At 41.6% G+C, this 27,177-nt stretch overlaps 2 protein-coding genes and 1 pseudogene across 2 annotated transcripts; all 3 read right to left on the reverse strand.

Moving 5' to 3' along the window:
- Positions 1 to 662: 662 nt before the first annotated feature.
- On the reverse strand, positions 663 to 8,518 carry LOC149284614 (putative inactive peptidyl-prolyl cis-trans isomerase-like 6). The gene is made up of 8 exons (XM_089496484.1): positions 8,438 to 8,518; positions 7,688 to 7,783; positions 6,574 to 6,762; positions 5,290 to 5,352; positions 4,122 to 4,269; positions 2,868 to 2,924; positions 2,009 to 2,144; positions 663 to 774 (listed from the first exon to the last, which is right to left on the reverse strand). The coding sequence occupies exons 1-8, from the start codon at positions 8,516 to 8,518 to the stop codon at positions 663 to 665; spliced, it is 882 nt and encodes a 293-aa protein (XP_089352610.1).
- Positions 8,519 to 10,268: 1,750 nt separating this feature from the next.
- On the reverse strand, positions 10,269 to 17,669 carry LOC149284615 (zinc finger and BTB domain-containing protein 24-like). Its single transcript, XM_089496465.1, has 6 exons — positions 16,757 to 17,669; positions 15,561 to 15,728; positions 13,043 to 13,126; positions 12,362 to 12,445; positions 12,074 to 12,155; positions 10,269 to 11,070 (listed from the first exon to the last, which is right to left on the reverse strand). Exons 1-6 carry the CDS (start codon positions 17,667 to 17,669, stop codon positions 10,269 to 10,271), a joined length of 2,133 nt encoding a protein of 710 aa, XP_089352591.1.
- A 4,224-nt stretch (positions 17,670 to 21,893) lies between these two features.
- Positions 21,894 to 27,177, reverse strand: part of LOC149284616 (adenylate kinase 9-like) — a 34,043-nt pseudogene continuing 28,759 nt past the window's right edge.

Below are 27,177 nucleotides of genomic sequence, written 5' to 3' on the forward strand. Positions count from 1 at the left end.
TTTTAACTCCCTCCCCCCCTCACCACTAGCAACCGCTCGGCGCCCCTCTATCTCCTCCGCATCAGTGTTTAAAAGCCGCTCGCTGGTGCCGGCATTTCATGCAGAGCGCCGCAATATGCCGGCATATTGCGGCGCTCTGCATGAAATGCCGGCACCGGGATGGGGGTAGAGGGCTCGTGGAGGAGAATGAGGGGCGCCGAGCGGTTGCTAGACGCCCCTCTCTCCGCATCAAAAAAAAATAAAAAAAATGCCGGTGAGCGGCATTTAAAAGCCGCTCACCGGCGCCCCCCTTGAGATGGCGCCCATGGCACGTGCCATGGCTGCCATACCCTATATACGCCTCTGGATAGAGAATCTGTTTACTAATTAAATGTCTTCCACTAGTTTTATAGATAATATCCCTTGCAGCCATATGCGATGGAACGGTGTGCTATTCTGTAAGCAGTGAATAGCTCTGTGGGCCCTATTTATTAAAAGCACTCCTGGGTAAACACTCAGCTGGAAGCTTCCGTTGGCCACTATGGTGATTGTTCGTTGTTTTCACACTTTAATTACATGGCCATAAAAGGCCCGTGAGGTAATTTTCAGCAGGGGCTGTCATAATATTATAAAAACACACAGAGATGGTGTAAATGATTCACTTTTTTTAAAGATTGATGTGATTAAGGTGTAAAGATGCCACATTCTGTGACTTGGCAGTCCTGTGTTGGGCGCTCGTTGTACGTCGGGATGTCTTCCATTTTACTTAGAACATCACTGCCTTCAATCAGTTGGCTAAAAGAGGGGCAAAAGTAACATTAATTACATTTTAGCATACGTGTTTTACGTTAGATTCAAATATTAGTCGTGGAGTGGTAACGGCTCCATTGTTTTTTCTTCTCCAGAGCTGAAATGCATGAAATGGTTTAAATTGCAACTCAATGTGATTTCACTAAATGCAATGAAATGTATTAAATGTACTGTACTGGGATTCATCTTGTATACTATAACAGAGTTGTGAAGTAATGCTCAGCTGAGCTGGTGACTAATAATAGGCCACATTCTAGATAGATATAGATACAGTAGATACCTATAGGTAACCTGAGATACCTGTTTTGTTCTCATATGTTTGAATTTTCTGTATCCGCTGTTGTTAGGACACAAAGTGTATGATGTGTTTAACATTGGAGTTCGCTCAGAAAACACACTGACCGTATTATATACAGACAATATTATTTTTATATTATTAAACTTAGGAGCAGGGTTTCTTTGTTGCCATGGAAATTGTTGACTGTGTATGTCGTTGTCATGGCAATAACCATACTCCTTCCTGTCACGGGTATACCTTAAGAACCATCGTGTTTAAATAATTCCTATGGCAACAATCCCACCTACTGCTGTACACCAGGGCTTCCAAAAAGAAGATCATCATGTTGTAAACTACATCTCCCTTACTATGTTCGCTACAATGATGTCACAACAATTTAACAATTCTGTATTTTAACCTTTGTACCAATATGGATATTTTGTGATATTGTACTGTTCCTCTGTATTTTCCATACTGTATGTGACAGTTTATTTCTAATAAACAGAGAATCGGTAAACCACATCTCCCATGATTTTATGGACACCCTTGGTCTAAGTAAAGAGGTTTACACGAGAGTCTGGGACGTAACAATTGTGAACACAACTACATTGAGAAGGTATTGAAACTAGCACCGTTACGGAAGAAAGTTGTTACACCACATTACAAGGCTATAGTTAAACATTAAAATTGTTATCTAGCACTAGCTTTCTATTATAGGTAAAATATTATGTTCTTTTGAGGAGATTATAGCAGCTGTGGCAAGCTGCCATTGGATGTTTTGACATAAAGCTCTAAAAACTTTGCATGTAGAGAAAGTCATTGAGATAAAAACATATAAGATAAAGTACTTGATGAACAGTACATTCCCATTAAATCCACTAAAATAACAGGCTAGACTAATAAAAAAATAAGTTTAAGCAGTGCGATTCTTTATCTACTCACCCAAACGCCACAGATTTTCTGTCCATGTATGGTGTAGCCTGCAGGGTGATGTAGAACTGGGATCCATTTGTGTGACGGCCCTTATTGGCCATACCAAGTATTCCCCGTTTATTGTGCGGAATTGCAAAGTTTTCATCTGCAAACAAGAACATGTTATAACAGCATATATTTGTTTTTCACTTGAACTATATAGTAAAGAACCAAACATTAGGGGATGGCATCTGTGAATTACTAAGAAATCCTTAAAAGGGGGCTGTGATCTACACATACTTGTCTGCAGATAATATTGTGGTTTAGACACTACAAAAGATGTTAATTTAACTGAAAAGCAAAAGCTAGACATAAATCTCAACAGGCGTGTGCTCTGGAATTGTAGGCTCCCCTGTGCTCATAGAAAGGGGTAAGTGAACCTCCTGTTCTCCTTCATTCTTGTGATCTATAGATCAAAGAAAAGCAAAGTGCTGGAATACTACATCATATCTTAATGTTCCCCTTCACTTGGACCTGATAGACGGCAAGCGCAAGGGAGAGTTGTAAGTGGTGGCACTGCAGACATAGGACATCACTCGACAAGTGGTCAACCTAAACCTACGCAAGGCTTTTCTTTTACAAAATTGGCTCTGCATATTATAAATGAATTTAGTAATTGTGAGGAGGTAAGATCATTCGACTTTCTAAATCAGCGCTGTCCACATTAAAAAACAAACAAACAAAAAAAAACAGTAATGCACAAATGGAAAGAATAGAAAAAAAGATGGGAATTGATAGAAATGTGAAGTAAAATAAACTGTATACAGCTGGATTGAATCCAACTGGATTGTTGCTACAAAATCGTGTTTCATGCCACATCTTACTATACCTTCAAATGTTTCCCCGAAGATAGATTCACCTCCATTTCCTTTACCTGATAATATATCTTACAAAGAAAAATGAAATGTATTAATCAGCAAATCAAAAACAGTTGAGGGAAGTATTAATGCTATTGGTATAAACTATAATAAGCTATTGATATTTAAGAATCTATAAATTAAAAGGTAGTTTTGCAGCAGAGCTGAGTATTTCAATTTATCAACCCTAAGTAAGCAGTGAGGGTTTTAATAAATATCCCACATTACCTCTGCATTATACATTATAACTCAGCCTTTCTTACAGGAGAAGGTCACGGGGGTTTACCCTTCATAATGCATAGTAGACATGTGCAAATGTGCTAAAAATGAATCAGACAAATTTTTTGGTTCGTTTTTGACCCATTTGTTTTCAGGCAACGAAATTCCACTTGAGGTGACGTCCTCTCCCTCGAACCTCCAATCGATGGAAGAGTCACCAGAAGCTCCATCATTTTGAGGAAGTTCACACAAGTTTATTTTAGGGCAAAATGACAGAGCTTCTGGTGACTTCCTCTACCCTGACCCTACATTCGGGGGAGAGGATGTCATGGGAACCTCCGCTGTTTGGGTGGAAGTTCACCGTGAGATTATGTCCGTAGAGATATGGACAGAGAAAGAAGAGAGAAAAGAGAAGAGATAATAAAGACGAGGGGAGAACAAGAAGGTGCGAGACATGGAAGTGGAGACAGAGAAGGTAGGGAGACATTCAGAGAGTGTGGGCTTTTTTTCATCTGTTGTATGAATCTGAATGCAAGAGTCTAACGCATAGTGATGTCAAGGCGTTAAAATGGTAAACTCTCCTGCAAACTCACTCCTTGTTGAATAGACTCCTATATATCAGTAGGTTATTTGTAATATACCAATAGTTACCCACAAAACCATTACCCAAGTATGTTAACCCATTCTTCTTAGGATTCTTATGATGTCATAATATATCTTAGTTATTTTGCACCGGAAGGGAAATGCCATGAGATCAAGTTTTCATAAGGTAGACTGGAGTCCCCAGCAGGAGCCAGCTGAAGATGAAGTGTAATAACGCTATCTAGACCTCTTATTTACATCAAGTAGCAATCATTTCTTGCATGTAAAAGTGCAGCCACACAAGTGTTCATTACCTAGTAGGGCACACTGTACAATAATCCCATTTATAAAAAAATACATTTAAATAAAAAAAATGTCCACATAGCTGAGAAAATAGAAGACTTTGTTAATGAGAACAATCTTACCCCCTCCTTGTATCCATCCATTTTTTACTATGCGATGAAAGACAGAATTTTTGTAATGTAGCTTCAAACCATTCGGAGAATCCCCGGCTTCACCGGTGCACAAAGCTTGGAAATTTTTGCATGTTTTTGGGCAGACATCGGAGAACAGCTGCATCAAAGAAACATGCATGGCATCACAAAACAATGATATCCAGGAGCTAGAATTATTTATACCATCCAACTATTGCAATGTGTTATGACAAAAATGCTGCTGCTTGTTTGACTGCTTTCTACACCCATTTAAACTCATGACATGCCAGGCACATCAATCTTCGTCAACAGGATGTTCTTCTGTGATGTGCCTGGTGCGTGAATTGTTGTCAAGGGGTTAAACCTATCACTTGTGCCTCTGTTATTGTTTCTTGATTTATTACTGTTTTGGAGTTGCATAATATAAAGCCTCCTGCCTTGTAATAAAATTAAAGGATTTTGCTAGGGCAGTGACATAAAGTCTGGATTTCATTAGACCTTTCCAAGTTTATGGATTAATTTGCCCTGCCCTTTTATTTTTTTTCTGTTTTTAGGGCTGATTGTCCTTTCTTCCCCATGAACAGTAGAGTTTCAAGTTTTTGTTATATAGCTGTTCTCCTATCAACTTGGATTTTCAAACTTTTTACCTGTTTATTCGTTATCAGAGTTTGGAAGAACTTGAACAAAGAAAGAGGATTTGGACATTGCTGAGCTGTTATTTATGCACTATGCTGGATTCCTACTGGTGTTATACAAATATGCTGTTTTAACTCTTTGTTTTTAAACTTGTACTTTGCTGCTACTGGGAGTAGCAAAGAAGGAATTACCTCCTGTCTTTAATAAAATCCTGACTTTATATCACTGCGCTAGTAAAATCCTTGAATTTCTGGCTTTATATTACATTTAAAATCAGTAAGCGTTTAATCATAATCATAATAATCATAACCAATAATTTTTAAGGGAAAGCAAGCTCGTTCTTTCTCAAGTGTTATTTTGTCTTTCAATAAAGCAAGCAGAATTCCACTAAGAGATGTTACTTCTTTACTCTCTCATATGTTGCTTCCCATTAGCGGAATCCCATATAATTTCCCCATATTTTATGTATATGGTTTACAGTCCTCTGTGCAATACAAGTAACAAAAAAGATAAATACACCAACCTCAAACAATAATCTTCCAATTGGTTTCTCTTGAACTGCAATGTTGAGGTATACGTACACATGCTGCAAGACAACGTAAAAAGGATTAAGATGACGTAAGCACTTTAGTTGCTTACCTGTATTTCTTATTTTGACATTTCTGTCTAACCATAACGTGGCATACGTTTGCTACCTCAGTATCAAAGCAAAACCAATGCACAGATCAGCCACCTGGTATTAAAATCATGTAATGCTTATTAACCATGTTCTTTTGGTTTTGAAATGTGTCAGACATTAAAGTGCAGAATGCCACCAAGACCAAAAGTCAGAATGCTGTGGAATTCCACAGGCTGGCATGGTTCAAGTGAAAAGTTATGCTAATGTCATGGGTTTTCTGCCGACATAGATGGCTATATCAGTCTCTGGCTACAGCTAAGCAAAAGGATCCAAGAAGGTGATCAATAATGTTCTATATCTCAGCTTCCCCTTCACAATTCCCACCCACAATCTAAAGTGTTTGCCCATTTTTCCAAAGACACATAATGTGGTCAGTAGGGCCGGCCCGACAATGGAGCAGAGTGGGGCAATTGCCCAAGCGGAAGAGAGAGATGGGCTCCGAGTGGTTTTCGCTTACCAAGTTGTCAGTACCCGGTCGGCACCCCTCTCTCTCTCCTCTGCGGCGAGTCTCCCTGTTCGGTCTCGGGGCCGGCTTGTAATGCTGAGAGCCGGAAGATGACGTCATTTCCGGCGCTCAGCATTACAAGCCGGCACCGATACCGAACAGGGAGACTCGCCGCAGGACTGCTGAAAGGCAAGTATGGGGGGGGCTAGGGAGAGTAAGGGTAGATAATAGGGAGGGAGGGAGAGGAAGGGTAGATAATGGGGGGGCAGGGATGGAGGGAGAGGAAGGGTAGATAATAGGGGGGGAAGGGTAGATAATGGGGGGGCGGCAGGGACGGAGGGAGAGTAAGGGTAGATAATAGGGCGGGAGGGTAGATAATGGGGGGGCGGCAGGGACGGAGGGAGAGTAAGGGTAGATAATAGGGGGGAGGGTAGATAATAGGGGGGGAGGGTAGATAATGGGGGGCGGCAGGGACGGAGGGAGAGGAAGGGTAGATAATGGGGGGGGCAGCATTTTAAACTTCGCCCCAGGTGGCATTTTGTCTTGGGCCGGCCCTGGTGGTCAGCATGACCTGCTCTTAGCTCCACTTCAACCTTTTCTCTAGCTGGTAGACCATTAGAATTAGTTCCACACATATTAATGTACTATATGAGGCTCACAATGTAATAAGTACGTACAGTTACCTTTTTGGCTTTCAAATGTTTAGTGTAGAAGTCCTCAGCCAAAGCCTTGTATAAAGGTAAAGGCCTGTAGTCCCTGTATCCCCATGAAGAGTTGGCCCATGAGACCAATGCCTTTTCATCTCCAATAAACTGGCCATCAATAAAGCACATGACACTGGATGAAAACTCCCATGTTTCCCCTTTAAGTTCCTTAAAAAGTTTAAAAAGAAATGTTTTACTATATTATTTGATATACATTTAGATATTCTTCTCATCTTGTGAAAAAATACAATGTGTTGTGATTAACATGACTTACTCATTTATGTTGCAGACTGCTGTTCAAAAAATCTGCTGTTTCATACTGAGCATGAAGGTAATCTTGAATTTCCTTCCCTTGTCAAGCATGGAAAGTAGACCAGGCATCTCCAACAACAACCACATAGACTACGTATAGCTCTCCTGCTACTACTAAGTGTTTCTTGACTAACTGGTCCAACTTATGTCTGGAAAAGGACTCTGTCGTATGTATGTGTTCTAGTACAACTAGCATAACTAAAATGACTTACGCAAACCAATAAAACTATGAGCTCATTTCCATAAAATGACACATTTTCTTCAATATCATTATAGAAGCTCTCAAAATTGTTTATTAATCATAAGATACTCTCATTAAATGTCAACTTGCAAGATCATACCCTCTTCTCCTTATGTACTAGTATGCCATAACATGCATCAATGTTACTGTCAATTGTAACGTTGTTGTTTATTATTACTATTCCTTGTTGTAAAGCAGACCAGGCATCTTTAACAAGAACCAACCACATGGACTAATGATAGCTCTTCGGTTACCACTAAGTGGCTCTTGAGTAACTAGTGCAAGTCATGTCTGGCTCTGTCACATGCTTCACTGGGAACTCTCTGGCTACCTGAAGCCCTCTTTGCGGTTACAAGACTCACACCATTTTTGGAGGGCTAGTGGGCATGGAGTGGCGCGTGACTCAACGCGGCAATGCAGCCTGGAGTTTCCTCACAGGTACCGGGGCTTCACCTGGAATCTCTGGCGAAACCCGGAGAGTTCCCAGGGATAAATAAGATGTAATGTAAGGTCAGAAACCACACCAAAGACAAATATTACCTTCTTCTTCTCAGATAGGTAGTGATTCCAGGCACACTCCAGGAGGGGATGTATGACGGGGTCCTCAAAGTCTGCATCAAATGAATGCTTTAACACCTGTTGGTAAAAGATGCCATCTGTGCTGTTTAACAAGTACCTTGTCCTGGACACCCTATTCTTTTAGCTCACCTTTCCTACTCCCTCTCCTGCAATACTTTTACTAGTGTGGCTGGTCCATCCCTAACAACAGCACTTTTACCTATTGTGTAATACACCCTAAATCCCTCTAGACTGTAAGCTCGTTTGTAAGATTCCTCCTCACCTGTTGTCTCTGTTAGTCAATTTGTTATATTACATGCTACTTGTTATGTCCTGTCTACCCATTGTACAGCGCTACAGTATTTGATGGCGCTATATAAAACAATAAATAATAATTATTATTATAATAGTGGGTTCCATGTTTTAAAGCTTCAGGAGTAGAAGCAATGGCTGTATGATACACAGCAATGTAACTACACAAACCAGCCTATACTCATGTGTGAACAGTATGTAGCATAATATACACACTAACAAGTACACACTGCAGGATGTAGCATAATATACACACTACACAAGCCCTCAAATACAACTAGATTCATCAATCCCCACAGACCCCTTCCTGCCCCATAACTTTTATGCCAGCAGAGGGGGCTCATTAACTCGTTACCCGCCCCTCAATTCGCACTATTACTAGGTGCCCTTTATGTTGAACTCCCTACATCTCGCGATTACCTCGGCCGCACATTTCGCGACGTGAAACGAGGGCTCGGTGAGGTGCCCGACCACTTCCAAGCGCAGAGGATCCGGAGCCATCGGGTCACACTGCTCCTCGCTGATACGCACGCGTTCTGTTACCGGGGAAACGGGACGCAACTTTTCACAGGCTGTTGTTTGGTCGCTAAGGCTGAAAGACACGGGCCTGTGACGTCACCACACAAAGCCCAGAGGTGGCAGAGGGGGCCGTTCTCGGTACTTGCGCTATGAAGACGCATACATATATATTTAATAAGCTTACAGTGCTTCACAGATAAACATGACTACCAACTTAGTATTTCTGGCGAGTCATTTCAAAATGAAGACAGAGAGCCTGCTACAGCGCTGCATCCCTGCATCTGCGGAGGTAACAGGCTGTCATGATAGCTAATATTTATTTATATCACTATTGGTGAACAGACGTGACCTAGTATGGCCACATCACCCTTGTTTTTGGTAGGGCAAAAGTACTATCTGATATATATAAGTAACGGATTCCCGTCTCTCACGGTATACAGCCACATACTGCAGGGTCTGCACGTTTCAGGATCTGGTCAGTAACATATAATATGTTGGCGTATCTTGGAAAAGTGGCCCATGTGGCGACATTTAGGTGGACATTTGGCTATTAATGAGCTGGACAGTGCACATCTTTTCCACTGGACAATCTATGTGTAAGGATCTGCCCCTGCTGTTACTATTGGTGGGCAAAATGCCATTGGTGCCAAAATTGCCAGCTATACAGCCTGCTGCTCCACCTTCATCACAATCGTTTTTTATACAGAAACCATACATTTGGCTTCTGTTTATCATTATGCATAGACGTTCAGAATTAAGAGTGCCTTATTTTTAATTGCTACTGATTGGTTTCTCTCACCTTAATTAATATGTCTTTACTAGACACTATAAACCTGCTTGTAGTTTTTGGTCATGATTTAAAAATAAAATTTAGTGAACAATGATGGATCAGCCCTTCCTTTCTCTTGCAAGTGGTCCAAGGCTACGAAAAATGTTTTGTTGCACATCTATTGTTCCACAGTACACAGTTAATAAAATGCTCATTTATATCAGTTATTGTTTCTTAAAAAAAAATAGAATTAGCTCTCACTGTAGTTTAAACAGAACACCGATACTCGGTAAAAGAAAAATACAAAATCTCTATGTGCTATATATGTGTGTTGAAATTCTGTGGGAACTTGGTGTGGGCGATATTTTCGAATAACCTGCTTAGCAATGACAGCACAATGCCGGCATGTCCCCAACCGAAATGGTCCAATTATCAGTTCCATACTAATATTAGTCTTAGTAGATCAGGGTGATTTACAATGGGGTTGCAAGCCATACTTTATGTAAAAGGGACCCAATTTTGCATTTGGGACATTTTCTAAAACTAAAATCTGACAGGAGTAGCTGGCCAGCCGGTGCATGCGCTGCCTGCTAAATGTTTCAGATTTTGTAGACAACTTTTTGTTGTTGCAAAAACTCAAAGTCTCCTTGGCATTATCACAACTCAGACTCCAACATACAAGGGAAGTGTAGCTACGTGTATACATGTGAATCAGGCAGCTGTGCGGGCAGGCCCTTGCTTTGTGCATCTCCCTTTTGTTTTGTATAGCTGAAACTTCCTATAACCCAAACAAAAAATAACCCAGACTACCATTTTAGCTTTCTTTTTTCTTTTCGCTTTTTGCTTATATAGAAAGCTTTAGATCCCGGCTGGTGTTAACGCGGTGAGTATCAATAATGTCACATAGGGACGCCAATCATTTCTTTACTGTTTATCATTTTCTTATAAGTGTTAGTGTCGCATCTAATTTGCGGTTTCCAAAGTTGTGTTTATAAAAGAGACTGTGCTCGCTTGTATTTGGTAAGTCTGTGCTTGGATCTGGTGTTCTTGCACAGACTGTGCGACTGAATTTACAGATAAAACTGGTGGAGTTTGTTCACTGACCCGGATGCTTTGGTTCACCATGTTAGGAGCTGGGCCTTGGCTTAGTGGAGTTTGTCTGTCCGCTTGTGTTAAGTGGATTTCTTGTGTTCGGCCCTGTAGCTGGTCGAGTGCTTCCTTTGATAGGGTAATAACGTGCATCTGCTCCGGCTGGACTGTTTGAACCCGATTCTCAATCAAGTCAATGCTATGGATTGATTCCACTTGCTGTTGGTGGGATGTGACTGGCAAGCCATGCAACGCAGAAGACTGATGGGTGATCAGTGCAAGATTGGCAGCCTGGTCTGTAATGCTTTGTGAGGTGTCCGCAGTAACTATACTGATGCCTTGACCATGTCCCGACATGAAGTTGAGATTGTGTACCCCATCTGTGACAAGTAACTGGATCTCTTGCCCTCCTGGGGTTGCTAGCTGGTACTGCTGAAGCTGGAGGATATTTCTCACCTCATCTGCACCTCCACTAGTTTGCTCCTGAATTTGCACGTGTTTGTCTTTGCTGTGGATTTTTATATGTGCCTTTAGATTGTCCATGCGTGAGAACTGCACGTTGCAGTTCGGGCAGGAGAATGGTTTCTTACCAGTATGTAAAATACTGTGCCTTCTTTTAGCACTTGAATCGGAAAAGGCTTTCCCACAAATGTTGCAAGAGTATGGCTTTTCTCCTCTGCAATAAGAAAGAACACCTCTGTAAAATGTCAAATTACCTACACATAACTCTCTGTGTACAGAGAGTACACCTGAAGTGTCTGTTATTTACTTACTGTTTCATCTTGGTAAGTGGTTTGTCGTGCTACTTTTTCCCAGCAGATGTCAGCACTACAATTGGCGATTACTGCATCAGATAGCTAACTACAATGTACACTAACCAAAGATATGTGGGTATACCTCCTAATTATTGATTTAAGGTGTTGCAGCCATACTCATTGGTAACAGGTGTATAAAATCAAGCAGACATCTCCATAGATTGGAACACTGGCAGTTCCATAAAGACATGGTTAGATGAGTTTGATGTGGAGGAACTTGACATGCCTGCACAGAGCCATGACCGTAATCCCATTAAACAACTTTAGGATGAATTGGAACGCCGATTGTGAGCCAGGTCTTCTCGGCCAACACCTGTACCTGACCTCACAAATACTTTTGGCTGATTCCCACAGAAAATCGTGTGGAAAGCCTTCCCGAAGAGTGGAGGCTGTTCTACTTGCAAAAGAGGAGGCAACGCTGTACTCATGCCCATGTTTTTTTAAGCGGGATGTCCAACAAGCACATATAGGTCTGATGGTCAGGTGTCAACATACTGTTGGTCATATAGTGTACTTTGACATTAACATTTAACCCACAAAGATTAGATCTAGAATTATCTAGATCTCTATGCAACCCTCATACTTTCCCAAAAATGTACAATGCTTTGCACATTTGACAAGGCAAACTCTCCAATGTTTACATACATATTCAAGCTTATATTGTTTCTTGTAAACACCATTCAAATGATGCTGTTATTACCCCTGCAGACATACTATAGCTGGTCAAACCAGCATGGGTTTAAGGCAGTCATCTGAATTGATGCGCCTCAAACTCCTTCTCCACTTAGTGTTGTCATGTTGGCCGTTTTTATGCAGGACATCTACTTTTTACATGTTGATTTCATAGCAGGGTGTTCACTGTACCTGTGTATTCTGATATGGGTCAGCAGAGAGCTTTTTGCAGTAAATGACTTTCCACAAATCTCACATGTAAAAGGTCTTTCCCCTGCAAACAAGTACATAAAACAAATCACTCTATGCACTGTTCATAAAAAGGAACACAATATAGAAACATTATATTTGATGGCTGATCTACTCTGCCCACTTTTCAGCTATAATGTTTTAAACGTTAATCAATCGCTCGCATTAGAGAACCTGCAAAACCCATTTTTCGGACTACACACATAAATCATGCAGGAAAGGAATACTTACCTGTATGAGACCGTAGATGCTTTTTTAACTGAGCTGTATCCATGAACTTGCGCTGACAGATATTGCATTCTGGTAACGTGTGTCCTTAATTTCCAAACAAAAGTAAAAATCATATTATTAGGTTACATGAGTTCCTCTGTAAAACATTGATATCATCATCTCAATGTAAAGATGAAAAAAGGAGATGTCCTTGCCTCTACAACAAAGTCGGGACATACTGGTACGTCCTAAAGGGCTTCTTGTCACAGGTTTTATGGATGTACCACTACATCCTAAGTGGTAAAAACGGAACATCCTTGTCAAATTATCTATTAACCATCTAAAACTGGATGTGAGGCTCTTGTTTTATATAAAATCCAGTAGCCATTACAGGATTTTTTTGGTCAGTACCAAGATATTTTATTTTTTTTTATCCGATTTCCTTTTATTCACGTTTTTCTTTTTAATACTGCGTCACACTTTTTATGTTTTTGTAAACCCCATAGTTTGCATTCACACAGTAACATAGTACTTGGCAGATAAGAACCATTCGACCCACCTGATCTGCCTATTTTCGCAAGCTGTGAAAAAAAAATCTTTCAAAATTCTCTACTGTGTGGCAGTACACAATACTTTTACTGAAAAAACATAGACCAGCCACTGGTCAAAAAAGCCACAGTATGGTAAACAAACCAAACATACCTGTATGAACACGATAGTGACATTTTAGCTGTCTCTTTTGGCTGAAATACTTCCCACACTGATCACAGGTAAATGCTTTCTTCCCTGTAAAAAAAAACAAACACACATATGTCATATCATTTCACACAAGGAAGCAAACAGAAGAAGGACATCACACTTTGTATTGCTTTGGTGCAATAGGTTAAAAAGACTGCCGATTAATGTCTGTAAACAGCTGCATTGCTGGAACCATTTAATAACACTGGAGATTCCTCGACTCAACTAAATCCAGCGGTAGTCGAGCATGTGTGTGGTTTCAAATTCAATACCTGGCTTGAGATGCCTCATCAGAAGCCATAGCCAAACTGGCCAAAATACCTTTCCTTGCATATATGGATGGAGAGCTGATAGGACCCCGCATATTTCGTAAGCATGTCTAACTAGTCCACCTTTAACTACTACTAGTTCCACCCTTTGCACATGAGACTTAGAAATATTTCCGGACATAAAGAAGAAAGCTGCTAAGCGAAATAAAATAATTTATCGTCTGTGCTTCAAACAGGGAACGAAACCAAACTGCATACTTTATTATTCTTTGAGAGTACTGGCATTATATATACATTTGTGGAGAAGATCATAGTATGGTCGGCAATTTACATAGTTACATAGTTCATAAGGTTGAAAAAAGACCTAAGTCCAAGTTCAACCCTTCTACCTATTCTTGAAGGCGGCAAAAAAAACCCCTAATTAAGCTACTTTGAATTCTGCCAACAGGGGGAAAAAAAAATACTTCTTGACTCCAAGAGGCAATCACATTTCTCCCTGGATCAAGAAGCTCTAAAATATTAATGTTATTCAATTTTATCCTTGTATATCATGCCTTTCTAAGAAAATATCAAGGCCCCTTTTGAAGGTATCTAATGTATTGGATAACACTACCTCCCTTGTGAAGAATCCCTTCCTTTAGAGATGTGTCCTTCACCAAGTGGTATAGGAAGGACTGGAGTGAACCGTAATTGTCTTGCATTTTGCAGCTCGGCATTCTACCATCTTCCTGTGTGCCAGTTATATCTCATTAGTCTATAGTAGGGCTGCAACGACTAATCGATAAAATCGATAATAATCGATAATGAAAATCGTTGCCAACGAATTTCATTATCGATTAGTTGAATCGATTTTTATCGATTATTAAATGAGGGTTTTTTCAGCTCCTACTTACCAGTCCCTCCCTGTAATCACTGTGACAACTGGCCCCGTCCCTTCCTTCTCCCAGAAGGCCAGAACCACATGGCTGTGACACTCATCTAACTGTAAGTATAAAATTAATATTTGGGCTGCTGAAAGTTAGGGGAGGTGGGAGTTAATTTAGGGGCAGTTATGGTTAATGGGGTGTTTAGGGGCAGCTATGGTTAATGGGGTGTTTAGGGTTAATTTAGGGGCAGCTATGGTTAATGGTGTGTTTAGGGTTAATTTAGGAGCAGCTGTGGTTAATGGGGTGTTTGGGGTTAATTTGAGGCAGTTTTGGTTAATGGTATGTTTAGGGTTCATTTAGGGGCTGTTGTGGTTCATGGGGTCTTTAGGGTTAATTTAGGGGATGCTGTGGTTGATGGGGTCTTTAGGGTTAATTTAGGGCAGTTATGGTTAATGGGGTGTTTAGGGTTAATTTAATGATGAGGACTGAGGGTTAATTTTATTAATTTATTAAAGTTAACTTAAGGTGCAGTTAGAGATAAAGGGGAGCAAACTAAGGGGAATCTAAATCCTGGGGGCAGTGAAGATTAACCCAGTACTTATTTATAAAAGTATGGTCTGTGACTCTATGAGGGCACTATGAGATATCTGGGGGTATAAGGCATATAGGGTATATAAGGCATATGTGGGGAGGGCAGTGTGGCATGTCTGGGGAGGACAGAGTGGTGTATCAGGGTGTATAAGGCAGATCTGGGGCCACAGTGGCATATCTGGGGGTAGAGTGGAGTGGCTTATCTGGGGGTAGAGTGGAGTGGCATATGTGGGGAGGGCAGTGTGGCATGTCTGGGAGGCAGTGTTGCATGTCTGGGAGGCAGTGTGGCATGTCTGGGGAGGATGGAGTGGTGTATCGGGGTATAAGGTGTATCAGGCACAGGGGCATATGTGGGGGTAGAGTGGAGTGACATATGTGGGAGGCAGCGTGGAGTGGCATATGTGGGAGGCAGCGTGGAGTGGCATATGTGGGAGGCAGCGTGGAGTGGCATATGTGGGAGGCAGCATGGAGTGGTATATGTGGGGGGCAGCGTGGCATGTCTGGGAGGCAGCGTGGCAAGCCTGGGCTCAAACGTGCATAAATTGGGGGGGGCTGGTTGCGAAATAAAGGCAAGAAATGCATTTTATCAAAGTTTTTTTATTATGCTGTTTGTATTTAATATAATTTGTTTATTACATTATTTTAAATAAATGAAAAATTTACATTCATTTTTTTTATCCGATTAATCGAAAAAATAATCGGCCAACTAATCGATTATGAAAATAATCGTTAGTTGCAGCCCTAGTCTATAGTTACCTGCATGAAGACTCATGTGCTCCATTAGAGAATTCTTGGTAGCCAAAGCCTTGTTGCAGACAGTACAGCAGTAGGGCCTTTCCCCCGTGTGTATCCTCTCATGAACTTGGAGGGAATGCTTCTGAGAAAAACACTTCCCGCACTCTGTGCATCTGAAAGGGCGCTCTCCTAGGACCATAAAATGAAAAACAATTCACTCAATGTAAAATAACATACCCTGCAGTGAAACCCATCTTATGCGTTTGCACCTGGGGCAGCCGTAATTAAAGGTGCTGTTCTGCCAACACCATTTCTAGTACTGTTGAATTCCAAAAACGTTCCCAGAAGTAACACTTTCATTCCTTACATTTTCCCCGATTCCTATTTTTATTGGGTAATGCTTGTCATGTGACATAAAAGCAGTCACAGAGATTAGTAAAACATAAAGAGAAAAAACACTTTAAAAGTGATTAACCCTGTGAAGATCAAATTACCGTATTGGCTCGAATATAGGCCGCACTTTTTTCCCTCACTTTAAGTCTTTAAAGTGGGGGTGCGGCCTATATTCGGGTTCTAGCGCCCGACGCCCGGGACATGCAGTCCTGGGCGCCGGGCAGGCAGCGGGGTTAGGATACAGATCCCCCGCAGCGGTGCAGGGGACCGGCACATCCGCTGAATGCCGGCACCGGAAGTTGTATTGCGTAGATGTCCCCTGCCAGCCCCGCAAGACACCCGGGAGTCTGCTCTGGTAAGTCGGGGGGGGGGGGCAGAGTGGCAGCATATCTCGGGGGGGGGGGGAGGACAGTGGCAGCATATCTCGGGGGGGGGGGAGACAGAGTGGCAGCATATCTTGGGGGGGGGGGGGGGCAGAGTGGCAGCATGTTTTTTTGGTTTTCTTTAAAAAAGCACCAAACTTTTAGGGTGGGCCTATATACGGGGGCGGCCTATATCCGAGCCAATACGGTAATTAATGGAACAGCACCCTTCAGGTGAAGATGGCAGCTTCTGCAGGAGTGGCCATGTCCACTGAAACCCTGGACTTGTAGAACAGATAAAAGCCCTGGCCGAGGTGAAATTTCCTGTCTCCGAGCCAATCTGCCTTGCCTCTCTATCTTGAAGACTTATGGAATAATGTGATTCAGATATACTTAACAAGCCATAATGATGGTCCATTGTTTCTGTGGTCACTTACATGTAAAAGATTGGTCTTTGCCTACCTGTGTGAGTCCTCCTGTGATTCGCTAAGAAATGGTTATATTTAAATACTTTGCCGCAGTCCTTGCAGGGAGCCCCTGAACTTAGTTTCTTTCGTTTCCCAGTTGCCCGCTGTGCTTCTTCACGATCTTCCATATCATCAGAGAGTTTGTAATCTTGTAGCTTGATGGACCTCTGGAGTGTGCGCCTGCTGTGCCTTTTTGCAACTACCTCTCCTGGCACAGACAAGTTTGAATCAGAAGTTACCGGGGCTGTAGCTTCAGCACCATGGGCCAAGAATGTCTCTTGTTCGTTTGCAGAATCTCCATTGGAAACACTTTTCGTAATATTTATTTCTGAGGATTGATCACCATGAGCAGTGTTTTCCTCATGCTGCTGCATACGGTCAGCGTGATCAATCGGACGAGTATGATGGTACTTCTTTGGTCTTCCTCGCTTTCGTACACTACAGCTGCTTGCATCTATCACAGGAGCGACAGAGGCTTCAGTTGAAAGCTTTGCAGTGTTTTGGACCTCCTTGTAATCCGTATATGCTTTAACTAATTCATCTACTTTCAAGATTTGTGCAGTTGCCACTATTTGCGGCAAGCACGTTTCCCTAACCTGAACGATTCCAGTGTAGACGAATTGCAGCAAAGCTCCAAAGACTTCAGCAATCATCCCTTCCATGACATAAATCGACTGACCAACATCCCCCTCGTCGGCAAACATCATGGAGAAATATTCACTGCTGGCAGCCAGGAGGGCCTTGTGCGCCCTAAAGTGCACATCGTCTACGATTAGAGTGATGTCACACAAGAAGTTGTTTTTTCTCTGTTCTTCCAGGCTGGCGAACACCGTGTCCCTGTGAGCTCTGGAGTGGATACTGACCTGCAGCTCTGTTTCTGGCTGCAACTCATGTGTTGCTTCTGTCATTTTTAGTGAGCGAAGACAACATCAAGCCTGCAAAATAAGCACATTAGTATATACGTGTAATTTAAAACAAGCTGATTTCATTCATTTACGCCTGCTCTCTTCCAGGAAACCCAGCGATCTAAGACACTATTTTGCTAGAGTTGTAAAGCTCATGCTCATTAATTGCTCCTCTGAGACACGTAGTATTACATTTCCATGGACTGGTTATGCACAAGATGCATTTATAATTACAGAAAATAAAAAATGCATTAGGTATTTGCACGGCATGCATAAAAACTGCCTTGCAATAAAAGGAGACCGTATTAATAAATTAGATTAAAAAGTCTGCGAGAGCAAGTGGCTCAGCTGCCATATTTACTTATTCACCATCTCTTTTAACACGTGCTTTACATATAGCGTACGTAATGGCGCGTTTATTGTGATTCACAATCATCGGTACCAACATGCATTAAAGACACAGAGCAGCAAGTCCTACCTTTTATACCCGGCGAGCTCACTTACCTGGGACACGCGCTCCTGACGTCACAGCCAACAACACGCGAGGCGGGGGTGAGCGGATAGGGCGCGCGCTTTACTAATACGGGTTTTTTCTTTTACTCTAAGAAAATAATACTTAATACTATCTGCCTTGTACTCTTTACAATCTTCCAACCAGGAACACGAACTTCCGGGTTTATTTTTTTTCACGCAAAAACCAAGCCCCAAGTATGACGGAGGCCTTATTGGGACAAAACACGTAAGACGATCGCTTTATCGCAAAGTTCTGTTATGTTTCGTGTTACCGAACTTACATGGACTATAAGAATAGCGTGTATGCTGAACAGAGACTTAATTTGGGGCAATTGATCATGCTCTGTAAAAGTGTAATTTCTTGTGCTAACGAGGTACATATATAGATTAGTATATTTATTTATTCATTGAGCCCAGGCTCCAACTAAAGATTCATAGACCATCATGTTGCTCTATTTGTTAAATGAACTCCCATCCCCTTAATACCCCCCATGTGGCCCTTACCTTTTATTTCTGTAAATCCAAATTGTTATGGATGGATAAGCGTTTATCCATTGTACATTGCTGAGGAATATGATGGCGCTACATAAAAAAATTGAATAATAATAAGCTCATCTTCCCCAGTCTATAGCCTGCAAGTGTCCTCCTTTTTTTGGCAGGGGGTATCGCTTAAACCAGGGGTGTCCAAGTTTTTTCTGCAGTGGGCCACTTCATCAGAATTGTATACATGCGCGGGCCGCACTCATTTTTCACTGTGACAAAAAATATGGCCTTTAATAAAATATGCAGATTAAAATAAAGTAAAATGACACAAAACCTTTACTCTTCCTCTCACTGATTTCTGGGCCTTGAAAGTTTTGCGACTACAAATTCAGGATTCCCTAGATTTATTCTAGGGATGAACTAAAATGAAAATTCTGGACCAAAACATTCAGGGTTCACTTAGCCAAAACCGAAAATGACCCCCACCTTTAAAAATAATAATAAAAACTCACATGTTTAATAAAAGTAGGTAACACACAATTGGACAAAATTAGCAATATGACTTGGCATGATAGGAGTGTGATTGCTAACAGCAATCACACGCCTATCATACCCAGGCAACCAGTAAATGCTGGTACCTAGGCATGATGGGACTGTGCTCGCTGTGATTGCTGTTAGCAATCACACTCCTATCATGCCAAGTCAGCCAGTACATGCTGGTACAGGGTGGCTGTAAGTGATGTGCAGACCCCATACTGCTGGCAGCATCACTACACAAGGGGGGCAGCTGGCTAGGTTTCAGCATGTACTGGCTGACTTGGCATGATAGGAGTGTGATTGCTAACAGTAGTCACAGTCCCATCATGCCTAGGTTCCAGCACTTACACATCCATCCAGTAAATGCTGGAACCTAGGCATGATGGGACTGTGATTGCTGTTAGCAATCACACTCCTATCATGCCAAGTCAGCCAATACACGCTGGTACAGGGTGGCTGTAAGTGATGTGGAGACCCCATACTGCTGGCAGCATCAATACACAAGGGGGGCAGCTAGCCAGGTTTCAGCATGTACTGGCTGACTTGGCATGATAGGAGTGTGATTGCTAACAGCAATCACAGTCCCATCATGCCTAGGTTCCAGCACTTACACATCCATCCAGTAAATGCTGGAACTTAGGCATTATGGGACTGTGATTGCTGTTAGCAATCACACTCCTATCATGCCAAGTCAGCCAGTACATGCTGGTACAGGGTGGCTGTAAGTGCAGACCCCATACTGCTGGCAGCATCACTACACAAGGGGGGCAGCTAGCTAGGTTTCAGCATGTACTGGCTGACTTGGCATGATAGGAGTGTGATTGCTAACAGTAGTCACAGTCCCATCATGCCTAGGTTCCAGCACTTACACATCCATCCAGTAAATGCTGGAACCTAGGCATGATGGGACTGTGATTGCTGTTAGCAATCACACTCCTATCATGCCAAGTCAGCCAATACACGCTGGTACAGGGTGGCTGTAAGTGATGTGCAGACCCCATACTGCTGGCAGCATCACTACACAAGGGGGACAGCTAGCTAGGTTTCAGCATGTACTGGCTGACTTGGCATGATAGGAGTGTGATTGCTAACAGCAATCACAGTCCCATCATGCCTAGGTTCCAGCACTTACACCCTCATTCAAACACCCTCCCCACCCCCTTACCTGCACTGCACTCGATGGCGCTCACTTCAGCAGGGGGCGCGGCCTCCCTCTGCCTTCTCTGCTAAAGCACAGAGGAAGTAGGATGTCACGTGAACTCCGCTTCCTCTGTGCAGTCCAGAAGACCCTCCCACAAGTAAGACGCAGGGCTTGAGGTGCGGCTCGCGTAAGATCGGTTGCCCTGGCTGCCGATCTTATGCGGGCCGCACCTCGAGGTCTCGCGGGCCGCATTTGGCCCGCGGGCCGCATGTTGGACGCCCCTGGCTTAAACAGATAAGTTCACTGAAACACCCAGAGCCGCAACCCCCACGCTTGTGTTTACATTCAAGTAACAATTACTTTCAGCTACCAAGTTTAGCAGTTAAACATTTGGGAGTTAGTGAATAGATACCATCGTAGTGATAAGGAAATATGTTTTTTGCAACAAAATTGTTAACTAAACTGCGAGTTGTGAGCCCGGTTGGGGAAAAGATCTCCCCTGTAGCCTGCCCATTGTGCAGCAGGACATCTGGGGGCTTGATTGCCTAAGAGGGAGATCCGCTCTCTGGTTTTGTAGCAGGGAGACTGCTGCCACCCTAGACAGGGGCGTTACTAGAAACTACAGGGCTCCGGTGCGGCAGTTGCCCCCTGGGCCCCCCAACTTCACTAACCAACATGTCCCACCTTTGCCCCCAAACAGCTTGTGAGTGCCACCTTTGTACACAAGCAGTTCATCAGTGCCATCCTAACCCCCAAGCAGCCTGCCTGTCCCAGCTTGCGAGTGCCCCCAAACAGCTTATCTGTGTGATCTTTGCTCCAATTAGCTTGTCTGTGCCCACACATGTAAACACACACACAAATTTACACATATTAACACACACATACACACTAATTCTAACACACGCTCCCTCTCACACCTCTTATGATAACACGCACTCAATCACACTAACATCACTTACACATACATGTTCACAAACACATACAGACTAACACACGCTTATACATAGACATTCATACTCACACACGCTTATACAGACATTCATACTCACACACTTATACATAAGACATCCATGCTCACACACACACACACACACTCATACATAAGACATTTATGCTCACACACACACACTTATACATAAGGCATTTATGCTCACACACACACACACTTATACATTAGACATCTATGCTCACATACACTTATACATAGACATCCATGCCTGTGGATTACACATAGCCAACTTGACTATGCTTTCCGAAGAAGATCCCTCGGGTTGTCTCTTTGTATGATTAAATGATTAAACCTACATTGATTCACAGTTTATATGATAAATCTCAGTTTTTTTTTTATAATGTGGTCCACACCTGGCTCTAAATTGTACATCAACTTTTCCAACTCTGAGTAGACAGCGATTTGGAATAACCACGCCATTGTTAAATAACTTTTATTAAATAAAATATTCTGACATACAGTTGAACAGAGTTTGCACAAGTACCTTTTTAACTGTTTATCTGTAAATGGTTTGAAATATAGATTATATAAGATAACGTTTTCCCTAAATGCAAATTGGGTTCACATCTTTAAGTGAGAAGAAATACTGCAGCTTAACATCAAAATCAATAGGTCTCTTTTGAGGTTCTATATATTTGCGAGTCATTTTATTTCCCAGGTAGGTTATGAGTTCACAGCACTCCACGTATTTCTCCATCTTTTTCTTGTACTTATTACGTATGTAGTCCGAGTTTCGATGATTGTGCGCTAGAAAATAAAAATATAATTAGCACTCGCAACAAAGAGGCACAAGACTCATACCATATACTCATATTACATTGTCAGTATAAGCATGTTGCGTATGGTCTTGTTTTCGTCAGAGTGACTGGAGACCTGTGCTCAGTTCAAGTATATTCAAATGTGCACACTTACTAAACAAAATGATTTATTAATGAAGCACAGGTACATAACCCAAAATTGCCCAATGTTTTGTGGGTCTTCAGCAGGGAACAGGCAGAGAAGGTATAAGGCCAGTGTATTTACCTATGCTGAGTACATTTCCTTTGGAAGATGGGTGTTATCAGAAGCCCATGTTACAAGCTGTTTTTCCCTCATATTGTCTCTTTTTGCCTTTTACTTTCCCACTCTGCCTTGCCTTCACAGATTTAATTTCCGTTCTCTCATTTCCGTTCTCATTCCTTTCCCTTTTAGTTCAACTTTTTATTCCTTTGACTTTCTTGTCTCTTTCACTTTTCTGCCTTTCACTTTTACTTTTCCATTCTATTTTACTTCTGTCTTTCACATTACGTCTCTCTACCTTTTACTTTCGTTTTGTCTTTTATTTTTTCTTCTCTGTGTCTTTTACTTTCCTTTGTACTATATTTTCTGTTACCACAATTCTTTACCTCTAGTTCTTTAAGCCCCCCTCTGTCTTTTCCTTTCCCTTTTGTTATTTTACTTTTCTTTTTTGCCTTTCACTTTCTGTCTCGTTGTATTTTACTTTCACTCTGACTTACTTCCCCTGTATCTTTCACTTTTAGTTATTTCTAGTTACTTTCCCTTTCAGTCTTTAGTTTTGCATCTCTGTCTCCTATCCTATCCTATCCTTTATCCTTTAATTATTTATTCTTTGCCTTTCACTTTTGGTCTCTTGCTTTCCAATTTCTGCTCTGTCCTTTACTTTCTCTTTTGCTTGTCTTTCTGTCTCTGTTATAGTTTCCCTGCCTGTTTTTCTATCTCTTTGCTATTAGATGCAGTAAGTGTATACTTGTCTTTCACACACCCATTGTTTCCTCTTTAGTTTTCCATTTATGTCTAGGTTTCAGTTACACTATCTTTTGCTCTCACCCCTCTATGTCTTTTAGGTAGAATTAACCTTGATACAACATAAAGGGATAACTATAATACTAATTACATAGGAACATTTTCTATTTGGTAAACACAATAATATTTTATTGGGCAGAATTTAGATGTCATAACTTCACCATGCAAATAGTGAGGGTTGGCTCAATGGGGCTACATCACTAACACATACACCGATCAGCCATAACATTATGGCCACCTGCCTAATTGGTGTAGCTCCTCCCCTTTGCCACAAAAACAGCCCTGACCTGTCAAGGCATGGACTTTACTAGCTCTCTGAAGGTGTGCTGTGGTATCTGGCACCAAAACATTAGCAGAAGATCCATTAACACCTGTACGTTGCTAGGTGGGGTCTCTGTGGATCGGACTTGTTTGTCCACCATATCCCACAGATGCTTGATTGGATTGAGATCTGGGGAACTTGGAAGACAAACACCTTGAACTAATTGTTGTGTTCCTCAAACCATTCCTGAACCATTTTTGCTTTGTGGCAGGGCGCATTGTCTTGCTGGAAGAGACCAATGCCATCAGGGAATACCATGTCCATGAAAGGGTGTACATGGTCTGCAACAATGCTTGGGTAGGTGGTACGTGTCAAAGTAACATTCACATGAATGTCAGGACACAAGTTCTGCCAGCACAACATCATCTTGCCTTCTTCCCATAGTTCATCCTGGCACCATCTATTCTCCGGGTAAGCGATGAACACGGACGCAGCCATCTACGTGATGTAAAAGAATATGTAATTCATCAGACCAGGCCATCTTCTTCCATCGTTCCGTGGTCCAGTTCTTATGCTCACATGCCCATTGTAGGGGTAAGCATGGGCACCCTGACTAGTATGCAGCTACGCAGCCCCATATGCAACAAATGGCAAGGCATTGTGTGTTCTGACATCTTTTTATCAGAACAAGCATTAACGTTTTCAGCAATTTGAGCTACAGTAGCTGGTCTGTTTGATTTGACCACACGGGCCAGCTTTTGCACTGCCACCATGAGTCTTGGCCACCCATGACCCTGTCGTCGGTTCACCGCTTTTCCTTCCTTGGACCACTTTCGATAGGTACTGACCACTGCAGACTGGGAACACCCCACAAGAGCTGCAGTTTTGGAGATACCATCGCAATTTGGCCCTTGTCAAAGTCGCTCAGATCCTTACATTTGCCCGTTTTCCCTGCTTGTAACACATTAACCTTTAGGATGATATTGTCACTTGCTGCCATATATATTCCACCCACTGAAAAGTGCCATGATAAGATTATCAATGTTATTCATTTCACCTAATCGGTGTATGTAAACAACTTATACATGGGTGCCATCCTTTTTTAAATGAATTCGATTTTACATTTCTTGTTATGCAATAGCAATGATCAGATGTATAGTACATAAGCTCCTTACCTTTCAGGTGATAAGCGATATAAAGCAAAGCAGATCTTTTTACGCTTAAAAATGGAAACTTTGGCTTTAAGCAGCCTACGTCGTTTATTGCTTTTATTAAAGCTTCTGCAGCTCCCTGGACAGACAAAAGATAAAAATGAAAAAACCTCAGTTACATTGCAATGATATTGACAGCACTATACAGGAATCAAAATCCATCTGCCCTGTAAACCTAAAGTGTTCACCCCCAAATCTATAGCAATTATTACTGTTTCTTTAATGTACCCATTATTGCCTTTAAACATTCCCCCAAAACATGCTAGCTTTTTAAATGTATGGTCCATAAAAAACAAAGATAGCATAGCTATAGATATATACATATGCATATTACACAGTGTGCATGGGATAAACAACGCTATTGAAACTATATGGTATGCCCATGTATGGATAAAATTCCCCATTCATTACTTTCTGGGGATAAATGATAGGCATTTAAAAAAAACTATTCTGGTAACATTTAAAATGCTGTTAACATTTAAGCAAAGATCTTCATCATATGTGGTAATAAACACTAGAAATGGGCCAATGACCCTTCCAGGTATGAGAACATCTGACAATTCTATGGCATAAACGTGTGGCTTAGCCTGATGCATATCCCATAGCAAGGACCCCAAGCCCTTGTATAGAAAATAGAGAAAGCTGCCTGCCTATGCCAATGCTGAAAACATTAAAATCAAATATAGATAAATGACACTGACCTGTTCAAGATATCCAGTTAACGGAAGTGATGTCAACACGACCGGTTCCATTTTTGGTGGTAGCTTACAAGGAAGCTTGTGGTCCCAATATTTTTCTGGAGATCTAGACACATTGTTGCAAAACTGATTGTGAAAAGGCAAGTATTGCTGCTCAATCATTAAACATTTCTTTATGCCCCAAACAGCTTTACCAAACATGAATGCATAATAAAGTAGTGAGTACTTTAACCCCTTTGTGACTGGGGGTTTTTACTCCCCAAAGTTACCAGAGCTTTTATTTTGCCATTTTTAGCATATCTTTGTTCAACTATCATTCCCCTTTCCCATGTTTAGTGTACCCAAACAAATTATATATTGTTTATTTCAAGGGGAGACAAGGTGTTTTTCCTTCTACCACCTTAATACATACTTAATATATAGAGAGGATTCTGGTAAATCCCTCCATGTATTGCAAAAAGCGGTGTGTTATTAGTGTGTCTGATTCATTTATTTAATGAGTTAAATAACAAAGCAAACCGCTCTATATACGAGATACAGTATTGAAAAAACGTAATCTGTTTGTGCAGACTGCATTTACAAACTCACCTCATAAACTTCTGCAGCTTCACTTCACTCTCAAAAATATAGATTTTATCTCTATATTCCACGGCATTTTCAATGTGACCATGAATGAGGGCTTCATACCTTCAGATGAAAACATACAAGTTGGAGTGAAGCTTGTCTTACTGCCCATAAAATGGTATGAAAAATTGTAAATGTGGTCATGAATTTTTTATGCTTTCACATCAAATATTTACAACATTTAAAAATCCAGATACAAGGGAGGAAAATAATGCAGTGCCCGTTACTGATAAATGTATTGATTTAAGACAGTATGTTTCCCGTAGAAAACCAATTAATTGTTAAATGTCTTAAACACCATAGCACTTATGTAATGTTATCTGTCCCTCCAGACAGGAGGGATGCTGGATGCTGATGTTGGATGCTGGGTGTTCGTGCTTAAATGCCTTTGTCATAAGGCTGCTTTGAGCACCTGTTGCAGTTACTTGAATAGACCCAGTATGCGATTGGGAAGTATGGGAAGATAACGAGTTCAGTTTTAGAAAGATTTAAGTTTCAGGTAGCGTTGTGACATCCATGAAGAAAAATCAGACAAGCAGTTGGTAATACGGGACATGAGAGACGGAGAGAGATCAGGAGAAGACTGATTTGGGTATCATCTGCATATAGATGATACTGGAGGCCAAATGAGTTGATTAGAGATGAAGTAAAAAGAGAGAACAGCAGAGGGCCAAGGACTGAACCTTGGGGGGACGCCAACCCAAAGCAGAAGGGGTGATGATGTCTTGACAGAGAAGCTGACAAAGAAGGAACGGTTAGACAGATATGAGGATATCCAGGAGACAGCTGTATTTCAAATGCCTGTAGAAGCAAGTGAGTCTAGAAGAAGGTGGTGATCAACAGAGAGATCCAAGAGAGAGTAATAAAATGGAGACCCTTTGCTTTGGCAGAGAGCAAGTCATTGGAGACTTGAGTAATTACAAATTTGCTTGGCATAACCTCACCAGTGTTTTTGCATGTACAACAAAAGCACTAAAACATTACAACAGAGCCACAGTGCTTTCTAGACATACCTTTTCTTGCCATCCACGTAGCTAACAGGGCAATACCCCTTCATCTCGGCAACCTTGGGGAATTTTGTTTTGACGTTAGCCACTGTTAACTTTTTTGGAAGCATTTCTTGAGGAGGGAGTGGTCTGGGTGCTAGTGGTGGAACATATAATTCTGGAGCTTCTAAGAATGCCTAAAAAAACCCCAAAAACAAATAGTAACAAAATAAACCCTTTGCAA

The sequence above is a fragment of the Sceloporus occidentalis genome, unplaced genomic scaffold (genome assembly GCF_023333645.1).
Source record: "Sceloporus occidentalis isolate IW3139 unplaced genomic scaffold, rSceOcc1.0.p SCAF_90, whole genome shotgun sequence".
Classification (NCBI taxonomy): Eukaryota; Metazoa; Chordata; class Lepidosauria; order Squamata; family Phrynosomatidae; genus Sceloporus; species Sceloporus occidentalis.

What these genes read in the sequence shown, in the direction of transcription:
- LOC149284614 (XM_089496484.1), bottom strand. Translation starts at nt 8,518, where the DNA reads ATGGCTCCGGATCCTCTGCGCTTGGAAGTGGTCGGGCACCTCACCGAG. An exon ending in AACATTTGAAAGCCAAAAAG is followed by an intron (nt 5,353 to 6,573) that starts GTAACTGTACGT and finishes GTTGTCTTGCAG; the next exon opens with CATGTGTACGTATACCTCAA. An exon ending in AGAAAATCTGTGGCGTTTGG is followed by an intron (nt 775 to 2,008) that starts GTGAGTAGATAA and finishes CCCCTCTTTTAG; the next exon opens with CCAACTGATTGAAGGCAGTG.
- LOC149284615 (XM_089496465.1), bottom strand. Translation starts at nt 17,669, where the DNA reads ATGACAGAAGCAACACATGAGTTGCAGCCAGAAACAGAGCTGCAGGTC. An exon ending in GCACATGAGTCTTCATGCAG is followed by an intron (nt 13,127 to 15,560) that starts GTAACTATAGAC and finishes TTTTTTTTACAG; the next exon opens with GGAAGAAAGCATTTACCTGT. An exon ending in ACCCATATCAGAATACACAG is followed by an intron (nt 11,071 to 12,073) that starts GTACAGTGAACA and finishes TTCTTATTGCAG; the next exon opens with AGGAGAAAAGCCATACTCTT.